The 16,247-nt window shown below is 43.8% G+C and overlaps 1 protein-coding gene across 1 annotated transcript in view; it reads left to right on the top strand.

The window, feature by feature from the left end:
* RHOA (ras homolog family member A) overlaps positions 1–12,603 on the top strand; it is a 19,817-nt gene extending 7,214 nt beyond the window's left edge. The window contains exons 2-5 of the mRNA XM_009695364.1: positions 3,826–3,983; positions 6,766–6,886; positions 10,206–10,336; positions 11,328–12,603. Coding sequence (XP_009693666.1) covers positions 3,828–3,983; positions 6,766–6,886; positions 10,206–10,336; positions 11,328–11,501 — 582 coding nt within the window. The 5' untranslated portion in view covers positions 3,826–3,827 and the 3' untranslated portion in view covers positions 11,502–12,603. The remainder of the gene's footprint in view (positions 1–3,825; positions 3,984–6,765; positions 6,887–10,205; positions 10,337–11,327) is intronic.
* Positions 12,604–16,247: the final 3,644 nt, after the last annotated feature.

Below are 16,247 nucleotides of genomic sequence, written 5' to 3'. Positions count from 1 at the left end.
AGCAGGTCTGAGATGTCCTGGTGACCATCCTGCACCTAAAAGACTGTGAGCAGGGGACAGAAGTGGTTTCCCACTCCTAAGCAGTGGGAAAGAAGTGGTTGAGCATATACTGCTGAAGGGCATCTTGACTGACAGAGTGGGCTTCCACGTTGGGTCCAAATAACGTCAACAAATCTCAGGAAAGATTCAGGAAGGGAGAATTTCATGATAGACTTTTCTCAGGAAAGAGATATGGAGATCAAATAAAACTGAAGTAATTGTGTGTGTATATATATATAAAATTTACAAGCTTTTTTTTTTTTTAGGGAAGAGTTTATAAAAAGCACTACATGAAATGGTGGATTTTTTTTTTTTTTTTTTCCCCAGAATTGCAGTTTTCTTGTAGACCTTAGGCATAAGTATGTAGAAGGCCAAAGCATAAAATGGGATTCAACTGACTGGCAAGGAACACTTTTTTAAAAAAAAAAAAGCCACAAAAAAACCCCAACCAACCAAAAAAAAAAAATCCAACAACACAAAGACCTAGAGTGACGGAAGTATTTAGAGGAAGATAAAGGAAGAGTTGATCTGGTAATCCACAGAAGAAGACAGTTATCCATAGGTAATGCCAAAAAGGTCACCTACTCTAGGTGCTATTGCAGGTAACACAAGTGATCAAGGGCCAGGGCCCCAGCTGCTAGCACAGAAGGGAGGAGGAGGGAGAATACTGAGGAAGGACAAGTTATCCCACTCCGTCATCCACCTACTTTGTCTCCAGTGTGGTTTCATCAGTGACCTCGGTAATTATCTGGGAATCATGATTATTAAACTTGCATTTGAGAAAGGCTATGATTAAGCTGGAGGACAGAACTAGAACTTGGAGGTAGAATAAAACATCGGTCAGAGGAAGGATAAATAAAAGCATGACAGTAGAACATTCAGCTGTGTGAATAGAGAGCAACTTACTATGTAGCAGTCCTAATGAAAAAGATCTGGGAGTTACCATGAATTAAAAGCTGAATGTATCAACAGTGTTGTCTTCTGGGGAGGAGGGACAGTGGTGGGAAAAGACGTGCACTTCCAGTGTGGTGTTTAAGCAACAGTATATCTTGGAAGATCAATAAAATAATCCTTCAGCTCTAGCTAAGGTTAGTAAAGCCCTAGGTGAAATACTGGATTCAGCTTTTGGGCTCCATGCTTTGGTAAATCTATGTCAATTGGACTGTGCCCAGAAGGGAGCAACAGGAAAGTCTAGGGAATACGATTTACAGAGAAGGCTGTAATAAACTGCAATTCTTTTGCCCGAAGAGAAGACTAAATGAAGGCATGTATTCTCAACTGCCCTAGGGAAAGGGAATAATCTATTCTCCTATGTCCAGGACAAACAAGATAAACAGTAGTGGGCTTACATTACATCAGAGAAGGTTGAGGATACATGTTGGGGGAAATTTTCTTATAGTAAATATAGTGGAGCACAGGAGCAGATAGCTTCAGAGGTTTTCTAGGACTTGGCATTACAGTTTTTAAGAGCAGATTAGACACAAGTTCTACCTAGTCAGCTTTAAGTAGTTGATCTTGACTTGGTACAGAGGACAGATGATTTCCAGTTCTGTAAAAGTCAAATATTACCATTGCTAGAAAGTATTCAAAACCATCTAAAACCACTGAAAGAAAACCTTTTTAAAGCTTGGATCATTTTAAACCTTCCACAAGTGTAAAAATAACACCAAATCCCTAAGGTAAATAACTTGAATTTATGTACCTATATATTCATAAGGTGAAAGAAGCTCATTTTAGAGATAGGTTTGGATTACTTGAGCAGTTGTGTCTGACAAAGCTGTGCTCTACAATGCCTTGAGTCCTTGCTCCTTGATGGGCTGAAATGGTTCTTCTCTGTTTGCACCGGGAGCAGATGTACATAGTCTCTGTAATATCCACTTTGTCTTTACCACCTGATAGTACTAAAGGTTGCTTTTAGATGGTTGATTTTACCTTTTTACTTGATTTCCTAAAGCAAGAGAAGAGGCAGAAAGGAGAAAATGTTTTTGCTATGTCTTTTAATTCTCTTCTGTGCTTCTTCAAGCCCTTCTCCCCTTGCCAGCAGCCCTAGTCTTCCTCACAGAGCTTTGTACTGGGGTTGTCATGGCAAAAGTTAACTCACAAGGGTGCTTCCTCTGTGGTATTTTGGTCGTGCAATGGTAGGTATTATGGTGGTGTTGCTGTTTGCTCCATTTCCAGGAAGCTTCACAGGATGACTAAGCAGCTTCCCCTGGAGTGCCTTCATGTTATGAAGAAAGTAGTTATGGGTCTGTCCTCATTCCAGTCCCTTGTAGCTAGGTCCCTCCCTAAATCTCTGGCTTGTTCCTGCAGTGAGCACAAATAAATGTGGAGGGAAAGTAAAGAAGAGAGCAGGCACGTATACAATGCTTCCCAAAGTACTTAACCTTAAAGTACTTTTACTATGGGGATTTTCAAAGGCAGATGCAGTTTCTGCATTCTTTAACTTGCACAGGAAGCTTCTTCCATGTACTTGCCCAGTCTCCTTTAGACCTGTATAAATTTCTTGTGTCCACAACGTCCTCTTGTTGGAGTTCCCATGGCCCGTTGCCTTCTGGTGGGCTTGAACCCTTTTCTACTATCTTTGTATCGTCTCCCTCACATTCGTTTGTGAGAAGCAATGATGAACAATCAGTCCCTATCCATACTATTTGGGGCACTTGTGACTTTGTAGAAATTTGCCAAATCCAACACAAATCATCTCTTTCGGTCCCACCCTGACTCTAGGCTTTTGCTAAACCTATTCATTCAAGCTTTCTTGACGTCTTTTTGAGGCCAAAGTTGCATGTGAGCAAGCTACAGATTTGTATGGTGTTCGTATTGTTCTGTGCTCTTCCTCGCAGTTCCTGCTATTTCACTTCGTTCTTTTTGACTGCTACGAAGCTTGTGTTTCCAGGAGCTTGATCTTGCTCATGAAGTAGAATCATCAGCTTAGAGCCCCATGTCTTACATTTGAAGTTTGGACAGTTTTTCTCCTTGTGTGCATTATTAGATATACATTTACAGTGAACTATCTGGAATAACTTCATATCATTAACAAACTGTCAGCTCACTGTTCGCACTTGTATCTGCATTGCCAGTATCAGCACACTGAACAGCAGAGATCTGTGTGGAGCACCACAGTGGTGTCTCTCTCTGTGTCCCCCGCCTTTACTTAATGTAAGCTGATAGGCAAAATAACCTGATGTCCAGGAAAGTGGATTGAGGAGTGGGATGTGTACTTCAAAATCCTTTGCAGTGTGGTGGTTGTAATTTGAGGAACAGGCTGGTTTCCTTGAGATCCTTCTGTTGGTGCTCTGACGTGGCAGCAGAGTGCTCCTCAGTCCCGCTGACTTCTACACAGCTTCTGGCACTTTGTAGTTAAGACAACTCAGTGTGACAAGAAGATGTTGCTGCCTTCAATTGAAGCATCTCTTACTTGATTACCTAAAAGACACTTTTTAGAAGGTGCTCTAGGACAGTGCTGCTTGCTCACTTGCTCTCTCTGGATATTCCTATCTCAACCTTTAGAATAGGTAAAGAAATGCTAAACCAGGCTGGTCTCCTCTCCTTTCTATTGTTTTTGCACCCAGTGGCTTACCAGTGCGTTGTCGAGTCCTAGGGAATGTTTTTCTCAAAAGGATGGGAATTTGAACTTGTGTGATTGCAAATACCTGTCTGTGTCTTTAACGGCCATGTAGACCCAATGTAAAAGTTCTTATTAATTGGAAACTTAATGGTTGTTAATTATTAGCATCTCAGTTAAAAGCTGCAGCGGAAGAATTAATAAGTTGTCATTTTGTTTTTCAGCTATGGCAGCCATTCGAAAAAAGCTGGTTATAGTGGGTGATGGTGCCTGTGGAAAGACCTGTCTGCTGATTGTATTTAGCAAAGACCAGTTCCCTGAAGTGTATGTTCCCACCGTCTTTGAAAATTATGTAGCAGATATCGAAGTGGATGGAAAGCAGGTATGTGTGCACTTCTGTAACATTCAAAATGAATTTGCTTTTATTCAGAATAGCATGGAGATCTCTACACTTCTTTAATAAGTGGTTAGTGCTCATGCTTAGTGCTTATGTTGTAAATATATTTTGAAATATTAAGCATGTTCCTGTGGAAAAAATACTGGCCTTGCTAGAACCTGCTCATATCCAATGTCAGTTTAACAACCTATTTCTAACCTTATGCAAGTTGAGATTCTAAAAAACATACAGTTGTTCCAAGTAGTATGTTGCAGTAGGTGGGAGAGGATGGAGCAATTCAAAGATGTCCCTACATGCTGAGGACACTGGGCTACTAGCCTTTGGAATTGCATAGTGGAGCCCCTGTTTTGATGGGGACCTGGTATTGTGATTAAAAAGGACTACTTCCTGGAGAGAGTCATTTTTCATACCCACTGCTGGCAACATGCGGAAGAGATGACTGACACGCTTCAAAGGGATTTGATTTTTGTAGTGTACATCAGCATCATCTGTCCTCCTTGTCTGAAGGAACATAGTTCTTAGCAGCCAAGCATACCCACAGCTCACTGAGCTTCATTTTTAGTTTGTACTTCAGTAAACTAATCATTAAAGTATTTCATTTTAGTTTTAAATATTTTGAAAATCAGTTTTCAATCTGTGTGACCTCTGAGTCCTTTTTTGTTTGCCAAGCAAACAGACGTGCCAGACACCTGCTCCAAGAGGCAGTTTTCAGAAGGCTGCTCTCTGAATGCCAGATAAGTTGCCTTTTGCATTTATGTCATGCAGGGTAGTGTGTGATGTGTAAAATTGTCACTTTCCAGGATACTCCAGAAGCACACAACTGAGAAACTTTGCACCTTGAAAGCTCAAATATTTTCAAACCCTTTTTAGGCAGCCATGGCATGTGTGAGTTTTGTTACTGTAACCACACAGAACTGACCTCAGTGCCATGGGTCCTTACGTCAAGCACGTTTTTGATGCTGACGGTGCTGAGCTTCCCTGTCTCGCCCCTTGCTGTGACATGGGCCTTTGCTCTGGTCTGGGTTCAGGAACAGCCAGAACATCTTTCAGTCAGTTCTAGTTCAGATGCAGTGACAGATTGATGAAACTGCTCACTTTCGATCCTGATTTGAGCAGAAACTTTTTAAGGTAGTTTTGGGCTTTATGTTAAATTTGATTTGCTTCTGTTACAGGCATGGATTATTTGTGATTTTAGTCATGATAGTTCCTGCTATTTGAGTCTAAAAAGAGCTTTTCTCTCCCGTGATATGAATGGGTAAAAAAAAATTTTACTTTTAGACTAATATTAGAACATGTTTTCCCCCCAGGTGACAGCTTCTGCAGTTTCTATATTATACCTTAGACTCTAAAGACTATTGTTTAAAATATGTATGATACCAATTTCTCTCTCTTATCACCTAGTCAAGCTTCCTCATTCCCTTCTGCCTGAATCTCTGCATCTCTAAATGGGTTGAACAGAGAGTCGTGCCCTATCAGCTGTATGCAGCCAGTATCTAAATAAAAATTGCATGAGCAGCTTGAGCAGTGCATTTTCTGTTGTGGAAATGTCAGCTGAATTTTTCGTAACTAGCTGACGTACTTTCCTCTAAGCACTTGTGTCTTCTGAAAACTTGATTACAAAAGTTTGTAGAATAGAAGTGCTTAAGACTGTTCTGTTTGAGAGCCGCATACATCTGTCTTCCTAGAAAAGTCTTACCAGAAACGTTCAGAAGCCATGTGAAGACAAAACTGCGATGGTACGAGATGCAGTTTTTTTAGGTAGAGCAAAGGAGCTGATTTCAGTGTCCTGTGAGGGAACCCTCAATAGACATCTCTGTGAAAACTATGAACATTTGCCACAAAATTCACATTTGCAAATGCAGAGGTGACTCTGTATTTGTCAGAAATACTCCTCTCAAAAGACTTTTCTTGTATATGCATGCAACTAAGGCTTTGTATCTTCACAATTTAACCAGAAACTTGCATTGCGTGTTCAAGCTCGCATTTGGGTTCCAGTTCTGCCCATCTGTCTTTATCTGAGCTACTCTGGAATTTTTTCCTCTGTAAGTTTTGAACGTAAGAGCTTAAACAAGAAGGAACCCACTGTGTTGCAAGGTTCTAGTTTTTAAATTTCCTAGTTTAAACACTGGCTATTCCTTCTACAGTTTTAAACCATCCTGTTGGGATGTTCTCCCCTAGCTCCACCATAAGTAGAAATATTGAGAACATTAGATACTTTACCCAGTTCTTAGTAACAAGAAGTTTTACACACAAATCAGCTTAATTTACAAATGTAAATTTCTGCTGTGATGGAGTTTTAATGAATTTGTGCACAAGTAAGTGCAATCTTGACATTTCTTAGTCACTACAAGTTCCTGCTGTAAATGAACTGAAAATGTGCATAAGCCTAAGAGCATATACTTAGAGAGTCCACTTTCACTGAAAACTGGTATTTCTGGAATGCTTATCAGAGAAATTCCCAGGCCTTTGGAGCCGATTCCCTTCGATTCTTCTACCTTGCTTTTCTGCTGGTAGCTTTTATGTCCTTTCAGAGAATTGGCACTGGTTGTAGGTATAAAGAAGAGTCTTATAAGATGCAATACATTGCATTTTGGAGCTATGGAACATAAATTTTCTAATAGCTCTCCTGTCAAAGCGGTTTGTCTTGTGGTCCCCTCCTCTTGAGTGGTCTTAACTAAAATATTTTATCCACTTCTCTTGGGTTACTAGCTGCTGAATCAGAACTTCCCTGGTGATCTGGCTAACTGCCTTGATCTTTCTTCTGCAGGTTGAGTTGGCTTTGTGGGATACAGCAGGACAAGAAGACTATGATCGACTTAGACCGCTTTCTTATCCAGATACTGATGTTATACTTATGTGTTTTTCAATTGATAGTCCTGATAGTTTAGGTAAGTAGATCACTAACTGAATCAGAAGTACGTCTCTCTGTTGCTGTATTCCCCTTGGAAATCATAAAATATATTTTCATGTGCTGTAATGATTGAGAGGATTTCTAGTTTCAAAATTCATACTGGTTTGAATGTATAGTTTTCAGACATTAAGATCTTAAAGGAACCTGTATTCTTCGAGGCGGAGTGGCATTTTGTAAGCCTCAGCAGCACGCTGTGTTTACGCAGGGCTCTGCTGCATAATTTGAGCAACACGTAGCAGGGAGGCAGCTCCCTTCCTAGATCAGCACCCCTGACCTGGCAATGCTGTCTGGTGAGCCAAGGCGCTGTGCTGGTGTGCTTGTCCCTTGGGAGGTGCTGCCTTGGTGACCCCAGGCAAGACGGAAGGCTCTGGCTGCACTCTGCTGTGTCTGGCAGCCCTGTGAGTACATAAGGTGTCCACTGAGTGGCATGGCCTGCCTAAGGTTTGATTTTTATTTTACCTTTTTTTTTTTTTTTAATTTCTCCTTGAAAATTGCAGATTCTTATACATTTGAGACCACACTATCCAGGAAGATGGAGTAACTGCCTTTCTATGTAAATGGGAAAGATAGTTTTCACTAGCTTTTTCATCCCTTCCACCACCCTCACTCCCTCATTTTATTCAAGAGAGATCAGCTTGAAACACTCTGAGTTATTAATCCCAAATAGCCTGGGGTATTTTGCTGTCTGCTTGGCGGGTAAAAAATGTGAGCTAGAACCACACTGGAGGGGGGCTTGCACTGAAAGGGAGGTGGCTCTCTCACTGGTGGAAATGATCAGAGGCTGGAGATGTATACTCTCCTGGTCTGCTTTCCAGTGACTGACATCTGCTTGTGATGGAGAACAGAGAAGAAAAGAGTTGCCTGATTTATGATTTCTGAGCTCCAAAACCAAAAGTTTCAAAAATCTGTGTGTTAGGCACCTCTTCTGTGTGGAGTCCAAGACTGAAATCTTCACTGATTGATTTTTAAATCTGATGCATAGGTATTGATGTATTTGATCTTACAAGACATTTTTGAAGAGGGTAAGGAGCAGGAGATATCTCTTATTTCTAAGACTCAACATCTCTGGAACTTTGATTTCTGTCCCTTTAACATGGTAATTACTCCATCCATCCAGTGTAGTCTCCTAAATAAATATATCACGGTAGCACTTTATTAAACAAGTGAATTTCTGTAAAAGTTCATTTATCTACTTCTCACTAGTGGCTATTTGTGAGGTTTCTTATTAGACTGCAGATAATGTTAAGGTAGATCTTTAGGCACATCGATTCTGTAAGAGTGTGTGTGTGTTTATGTGTGTGAGCAGCTGTACTCTGACAAGAGCTTTCTGTACAGTGACTGACTGGTATTTGTTTGTAACTGGTCAAAATTATGTCCATGCATTGGGCAGCTCCTAGCCAGGAAAAATGAGAAACCCCTCTGCTTTGTCTATTAATGGCAGATGTCAAATTATTTTGACTGATGCTCATAAATGGGATACCAGTTTTCTCTTAAATATATTAAACCACTGAATCCTTTGGAGTTTTCTACTGCGAGGGTGATCACAATCACTGCAAGCTGTCCTTAGAGAGACTTTTTTACTATATCTCTCATATATCTTACGGATGAACCCTGCCTCCCAGAGTTGTGTCTTGGGAAGAAACAAGAATGAGACAAAAAGGATCCAGGAAGCACAGAAGTGCAGTTAATGGAAGGATTAGTCCTGAATGCAGCTACCACAATGGTTGAAAAATACCATTCCCGCCACAATTCACAGAAGGTTTGAATAAATGAGCAAACAAAATATTCCTTAAGATGTTACAGTGGCATTACACTCTGACTGGTGTAATGTTTGATAGCTGCTCAGTCTCATTTCTTGCCTTGCCTCTGAAGGGCAGCAGCTGTTGAATAGGCAGTTAGGTGTGAAAGTGTCTTTTTAGAAAAATCAATGCCAGCTTGCTAGCACGGAAATCCTTGTCTCTCTCTTCGTAACTTCCACGTGATCCTCTGTTTAGAGACATCTTTCATTGTCTTTGTCCCCCTCCAAAACAATTTGAGGTTTAGTTGGCAGCGGTGCTGTGGTCATGCCTGGCGTGGCTGTTCACAGCTACGTACAAGGTTTGAGCTGTGCTTGCTTCTACTGCACGTGCAACTCCCCTGGCAGCTGGAGAGCTAACAGACTGACTGCCCTGGTAACAAGACGGGTTACTGAACCCTGCAGGCATGGAGAGAGGGGTTTAATTAAGTCAAGTCTGATCTTAGCTATTTTTTCATCCCTCTCCTCCCTTCCTGCTTGCCAGTCCTGTGTCCCTGGGAGCAGTGAACTGCCAGGCGGCTCTTCAGGTGTGCAGCATCTAGAGGCCAGCACCCCCTGAGAACTCCAGGTGCAGCTGCAGAATTGCTGTTTTGGCTGTTGTGCAAAAAAACTGGCTTCAAAATGCTTATTTAAGTTGTTCTTTCAAGCAAAAAAACAATGCCATAATAGTGAATGTCTCTTCAGAAGCTGAATGGAATTTTGTGAAGATAAGGGGTTATGTAGCCTGCAGGTACATCCACTAGTGAATCTCAGATGTCTGAGAGCTTCTGAAAGCAAAGCCTAATGTTTTGGGCTGTTCAGCACTTCCCGCTATATAGAATTTATCAAGGTTTTGCTTTCAAAAGCCCTCAAGTCTTCCGTTTGCAGTTCCATTTTAAAAAAAAAAGTCACTTAGGGAAGTCACATTAGGAGGAAGAAGTTTCTTGTATATGAGCACAGATTCCTTTGCCACAGATAAGGAGAAAGGGCAAATCTGCAAATGACTTACACGGTCTTTGTTTCTGTGCATCTGTAATTAGTGTACAGAACAATATTCCTGCTACAGTTAATGGGAGAGTTCAGAGTGGTTGTTTGATGTTGCTTTATAAAAGGAAGAAGTGATGTAAAAACTTAATGCTTCAGGGTTGTTGCCCATCTTTAGCTTCTGGAGATAAATAAAATGTTTCTCTTGAAGCAAAGTATTCCATAACTTTCTACTTCAGAATTCTGCATGCTGTTCTTTGAAGTACCTTATGCTAACCCTTGTCAAGTAGCTACTGAGAGATGTAGAGAAGCCAAGAGGTTAGGTGTCCTTCAGCCTTAAAATTACTGTAGACAGGCTTGTCTTTTTTTTGGTAATACCAGAACAAGTCTGTTTGTTTCCCAGATTAAGAGTAGAAAAAAATGGCATCCGTGTGGATTAGCAAGCTCAAACCACTCAGGCAGCAGGTGAAAGCTTTAAAATAAAACTCTCCCCAGAAGTGGGTTTTAGTACAATCATACTTCTATTTATTTTTTTCAGAAAACATCCCAGAGAAGTGGACCCCGGAGGTGAAGCATTTCTGCCCCAACGTGCCTATCATCTTGGTAGGAAACAAGAAGGACCTGAGGAATGACGAGCACACAAGACGGGAGCTGGCCAAAATGAAGCAGGCGGGTTCCTTTCTGATGGTGTTACAATAAATGAAGAAAGCGTGTCGTGGTTGTGCCAGAGTATTAAATAGGCATGGCAGCTTGCTGCCAGCTGTCTATGGGCTGCATAATGAACACTTATCCATGACAGAACCTAGAAAGTATACGTTACCTTTAACTGAGTGTTTCTTTTTTCATATTTGGAAATCTAATTTTTAGGAAAAGGCATTCTCAGCAATGAAAATGGCTATATTGGGTTACTAACAGTCAGCTGCTCTCTGTGCTGGAGATCTGGATCCCTGAGGTAGAAAGGAATTAGTTAGGAGACATGAACACATCAAGTGCATGCACACTCGATTTGTTCTTTGTTTTGTATGTTCAGGATGTGAAAGGAAACAGTTTTATTGGTAGGTGTTTTGAGGTGATGAACCGCAGGTGCTGTAGCTCATTCCTGAGCCTGTCACTAGGTTTCATTTTCAGATTGAGTCTGAAAAACCCAGCTTGGGTATGGGACTGCAGATATTCTGCTCAGTCCTGGAATTTTTGCTCCTGTTGCATAATACTTGTTTTTAGACAGACTGAAGCGTTAATTTGGGGATTTGTTCATAGGCTTTTGTTACAATTGTGGCAAAGAGTTGCATAAATGTTTCCTCAGACATAAGCAATCATTTGCTCAAGTTTCAAAGGGTCTTGCAGCCTTCAAGCTCAGAGGTGTTAGAAAATAGATTGTGCCCTCAAGCATTGGTGCAGTATGCAAATATACACCCCATCTGTGTAATCCAGGCTGAGGTGCATCTGCATCTTGAGAAAATAAGAAAATTTTATTTGAAATCTTTATTATTTAAAGGATCACTCTCAGGGGAGCAATTAATAATCAACTAACCAATTAATTGTGTGCATTTAATCCAGAAATTCCTTTGCCTTTGTTGGGAAGCAGGGTGGGAAAGAGAAGACTGGTGCGCGTCGGCGTGGCTTTGGATTGTTCTGACCTGTTGCTTTTGTGCTGTTACAGGAGCCTGTCAAACCCGAAGAAGGAAGAGATATGGCAAACCGCATTGGTGCATTTGGGTATATGGAGTGTTCGGCAAAGACCAAAGACGGTGTGAGGGAGGTTTTTGAAATGGCCACTAGAGCTGCTTTGCAAGCCCGGCGTGGCAAGAAAAAGTCCGGGTGCCTTCTCTTATAAAGTGTGGCCAGAGGAAGATGGCCAAAGCAGCACCCTGCACTTGAGTAATTTTGAAGTGCTGTTTATTAATCTTAGTGTATGATTACTGGCCTTTTTCATTATCTATAATTTACATAAGAGATTTAAAAATCGAGTCATCTTGCTACCAGTATTTAGAAGCCAACCATGATTTTTATAACAATCTGCATCAAATTCATCTGTGCACCCAAGGTTAACCTCAACATTCCTCTAACAAACCTTTTCTGCACTCACAGGATATGCCAGGCGCTAATTGAAGACAATTCTCTATCTTCTTTCTTCTCTCTAGAAAGAGAAAAAGCTGTCAACACAGAGGATTGGTCTGTAACTACTTTATAACTAACGTCCTATTCTAATTGAGTACAACAGTTACAAGGCTGTATGTGGAATCAAGCGTAGCTTCAGTGCTATCACATTTAGGAAGATCTGATTTTCATGGCTCAGTTGTAAAACATTAGTTTGAAAATGTGATCTCTCTGAAATGACCAAGTCCCATTCAGCAAAGGAAAAGTGAGGGTTCTGTGGTTTCATGTTAGTTACCTTTTAGTTACTGTGTAATTAGTGCCAGTTTAAATGTATGTTACCAAAAATAAATCTATTTACCCCAGCTTAGATGTAGTATTTTTTGTATAATTGGATTTCCTAATACTGTTACTTGTAACCTCTGCGTTAAGGTGTTCTGGGTTTTTTAAGAAACTGTATTTGAAAATAAAGTCCGATGGAAAGCAGCTGATCCTCTTCCCCTGTTCATTTGTAAGAGTCTGACCCATTTGAATGATTTGAGTGGTCTGCACACCTAGGAGGAGTTTTTTCCATGACGTGCCGTAGGGATGAGAAAAGACAGCCTGCTCACACTCAAAGCTTCTGAACTGTTCAGTTGCCTTAAGTTCATTGCTGGACCCAGTTCCAAAACTTAAAAAAAAAAAAAGAAAAATAGAAACTTTTTCTGTAAGTTTGGTTACCATGTAGTGATCAGACTCCTAACCTGTGAACTTCTTGCTGTTCTGCAGCCAACTAAACTCTTTCTGTATTTTCATTTTTCCAACAACTAATAGAATAAAGGCAGTTTTCTAAGCTCCCTGTATCCTGGTGTCTGTATTCCTCACTCCGGGTTTTTGGCCCAGCCCGAATCAGAAATACCCTTTTTCATACAGCTGTGATAGGATTCGCTGAGCATTTGCAAGTGCTTTAATACTTATTTTTGTTTCCCAGCAAGTGATACTCATCCGCTGCTTGTAGTGGTTTCCGAATGCTGTGGCAGAGCAGAGGCAGAATCCCTCACCCTGCCTAGCCCCTGCAGCGAGTGGCAAAGCCTCCCAGGAGCTGCTTTTGATATTCAAAGCAGATGAGTGTACATCAGTTGAGTTGAATTTGTCCATCTTGAGCATGGGAATAGATGAGCAGGAGGAGGCTATGTATGAGGGGAGTGTAGGAAGAAGGGAGGAGAAGATGGCAGCGTTGCTGTAGAAGCATGCAATGGTATGCAGCATGCTGGGCTGCACTGGAGCACGTGTAGGATGTTGTGCATGGCAGCGCATTTGCTGTGTAACCTGCTGTTTTCATGAGGGATGCCTTCAAGCACTGCAACAAGGGGTGGGCTCGAGGTACGGGCCATTTTGCTGCACCCGCACTGGAGAGCAAATTGTGCTTCTCCTGGGCGAGAAATGACACGGAAGACCAGTGTGCATCTCCACTCTTGCACTGGTATTTACAGCAGCTCCTGTTGAGCTCAGAGCCTCTGTCCGCGGGGATGGGCAGGAGGGTGTCCAGTTGCTGATGACAGTCCACATCAGTGAGCACCTAGCTGCATGCAAGTAATGTCCTAAAATATGCCAATGTCACTTTTTTTTTTTAATATGTTCCTGATTCCTTTTCCTGCAACAAAGGAGAAGCAGACCCAGCTGTGGGACTGCCCCATACCTCTGGTCCTTGTCCTCCCTCTGCAGCCACAGACACCCCAGAGTGAAGCGTCTGGCCAGCCCGGGGGCGGCAGTGGCACCCACCTCACTCTCCCCTCCTTCCTCTCCTGGGTGCATGTTCTCCACCCATGCGGGGTGATGGGGTTGAACAGGGCAGTAAGTTCCCAACTGCAGGGCTGCCCAGGAGGATTTCATTCTCTGCCCTGTTGACAAGCTTAGTCACTCCTCTGCAGTTCCCTTTTTTGGGGGGTTTTTGTTGTTGGGTGGTTTGGGGGGCTGTTGCAGTTGAACAAAACTGTTTTTTTTCAGTCTTGCAGAGCCGCTGGGTTGCAGTTTTCTATGGTCACAGTTACACAGCAGCTCTTCAGCTGCTCTTCAGGGATTTTGAGTAAGGTCAGCATGTTCCTCAGACCCAGCTCGTCGGTTGTGTATCTGCTGATGCACTTCCACCCAGAAGTAATTAATTTGTTATCCCAGTTTTAATCTAAGCTCTTGTTAACTTACAGCACCACCTCCCCATCTCCTCTGTCTTGTCCACCAGCTGGTGTTAGGTTTCTAGGCCTGGCCTGCTTTTCTCCAAGTTCAGACATGATGTTAAGTCAGCGTCTCCTATTTATGACCAGAAGCTCCAGCTCCCTCTCCTTGTCCCTTGCACCACTGGCATCAGAGCGGAAGCCTGCTCAGGAGCACGTGGTTGTGAAGTTATCAGTTGTTCTCAGCCTTCCTGCCTTCGAGGGCTGGCAGCCTGGCTCCCTTTGGGTTCCCGTCGCATCTGTCACCTCTGGAAGCCACCTTTGTTCTGGATGAAACTCAGCTGGGGACACAGACAGCCAGACCAGACCGGGGAAATGAGAGCTCAGCACTCACGGAGAGTGATCCAGCCAGGCCAGGAACTGTGAAAGGGGCAGGGGAAAAGCTGGGAGCCAAGTGCCAGCTCCCTGGCCAGGGGAAGGAGTTTGGTACCAGGAGTGGGAAGATGTAAGCAGGAGGTGTGGTTTTGTGGCCTTTGCCATTACTCATCGCTGTTGCTGTTAAACAGCAATCTTCTGACCTCATAGGAGATCACTTGTCACACATCTCAAAAGGGGTCCCTTGAGCCCATCTAGCCCCTTGGGAGCTCCTGACACTGGATCCAAGTTCAGCTGCCTCTGCAGAATGTGTCCAGGCACAGTGTGTACCTCCGAGCCAACAAGAAAGTTCAACTCACTCGGTTTCCTTAAAACTCACTCATCGAGGAAGGGAAAGGCCTGACGTGCACTTGTCTGAAAAGGGCAGGGCCCTGAAGCAAACTCCCTACTTGAGAGGAAATCCCCAGGTCCAGCCAGAGGATTGCAGGTGCCAGCCGGAGCAAGCGTCCAAAGCGGCAGCAGAGAGATGCCTCTGTGGCACTGCCCTAGAGGTCACCTCGAAGAGAAATTCCTCTTCTTCAAGCCACCATGGCTTGCCATGCCCAGGGGGTGGGTGAGGAGTCTGCATGGACTGTAACCGTCAATTTACTCAAGAGTAAACATGGATCACGTGCCTCCGCTCGTCCCGTCAGCCGTTTACCGGCTGCTCTGATCTCTCTCGGGACACTTGTCATGGCTCCTGCTATCAGTGCTGCAACACACTGCAAAAACTGCAGGTCCCCGAAGATGCAAGATAATCAGGCGAGTCCCCAGAGCTCGCTGCAGCCAGGAACTATTCCAGTTCCCAGTCATAGGGATGTGTGCCAAGAGCGGCCCAAAGCAAAAGCCCGGGATCCTGCAGTCACCTGGGAACCCAGACCAGAGATGCAGCGTTATATGGTGGCCTGTGAGTGACAGCTGGCATTTCATGACGAGTCCCCACTACCAAGCACAAAAGAGAACAGACCGCAGTAGAGGGGGGCCCTGAGCGCACCCCCCGGCGCTCTGGGGCCCAGGCCGCCTTGGCTGGGGGCCAGGGCTGATAAGCAGCTGTCTGACCTTGGGGCTGTGTGAATGGAGCTCACTTGGTGCAAACCCTGGCAGGAGCCTCGGCAGGGGCTCCCTGCTTCCCCCAGGAGCTGCGCTGAAGCTGAGGCCCTCGCTCTTGGTCCCTGCCGAGCTGTGCCGCCCCACGGTCCCTGTCGGTCCAACCGGTGGCCATCACCTTGAGGTCTGACCCTGGACCTGCCTCTTCAGGGTGTGCTCGGGAGGAGGGCGATGTTTCAGCACAAAGAGCCGTGGAGGAGCAGCTGGGACACGTTGCCCGGTGTGGGTACAGGCAACAGTCAGCGTAGTTCGCTTAGGGCTGCTTTGAATCCACGGCAAAAAGAGCAGTTGCTACCGTGTGATTTAAAACTCCCTAAAACAGACCAAAGCAGTAAGGCAAGAAATGGAAAAGGCAGGGATGGAGAAAAGCAACCGCTGAAGTAATGGAAGGCTTTACCAGCCTCAAAGAGGTGGAAAAAATTAAAAAAGGAGACTGAAGAAGGGAATTTGTGGCCCCTCTTGGACCCTGCCTGTTCCTCCTCCTGGTACACAAGCTGAAGGCGTTTCTCTCCCAGAAGCCCCTCTCGTTGGCGGAGCTAGGAGGGTGCTGCAGCCCCCGGGGCTGCCCTGTGCCATCTGCCTACTCGGCCAACCTTGTCACCGCGAAGGTTTTAGCTCCTGGGACCACTTTGTGTTCTGCTCATTTTCCACAGCGCTTCTGAGAATAGGTGACGCTTCCCCATGTATTACCCGTGGATGTACAAACCACCCAATTCTGAGCTTTTAGTTGATCAGAAAAAGGCCAAACCTGTCCGGGCAGATGGGAAAAAGGCAGGGACATAGCTGACCCAGGGCAGTGCCCGTCCCCTCGGCTG

The sequence above is a fragment of the Cariama cristata genome, unplaced genomic scaffold (assembly GCF_000690535.1).
Source record: "Cariama cristata isolate BGI_N322 unplaced genomic scaffold, ASM69053v1 scaffold34112, whole genome shotgun sequence".
Classification (NCBI taxonomy): Eukaryota; Metazoa; Chordata; class Aves; order Cariamiformes; family Cariamidae; genus Cariama; species Cariama cristata.
The sequence above is the reverse complement of the archived record's forward strand: the minus strand, read 5'-3'. Positions and strand labels throughout refer to the sequence as shown.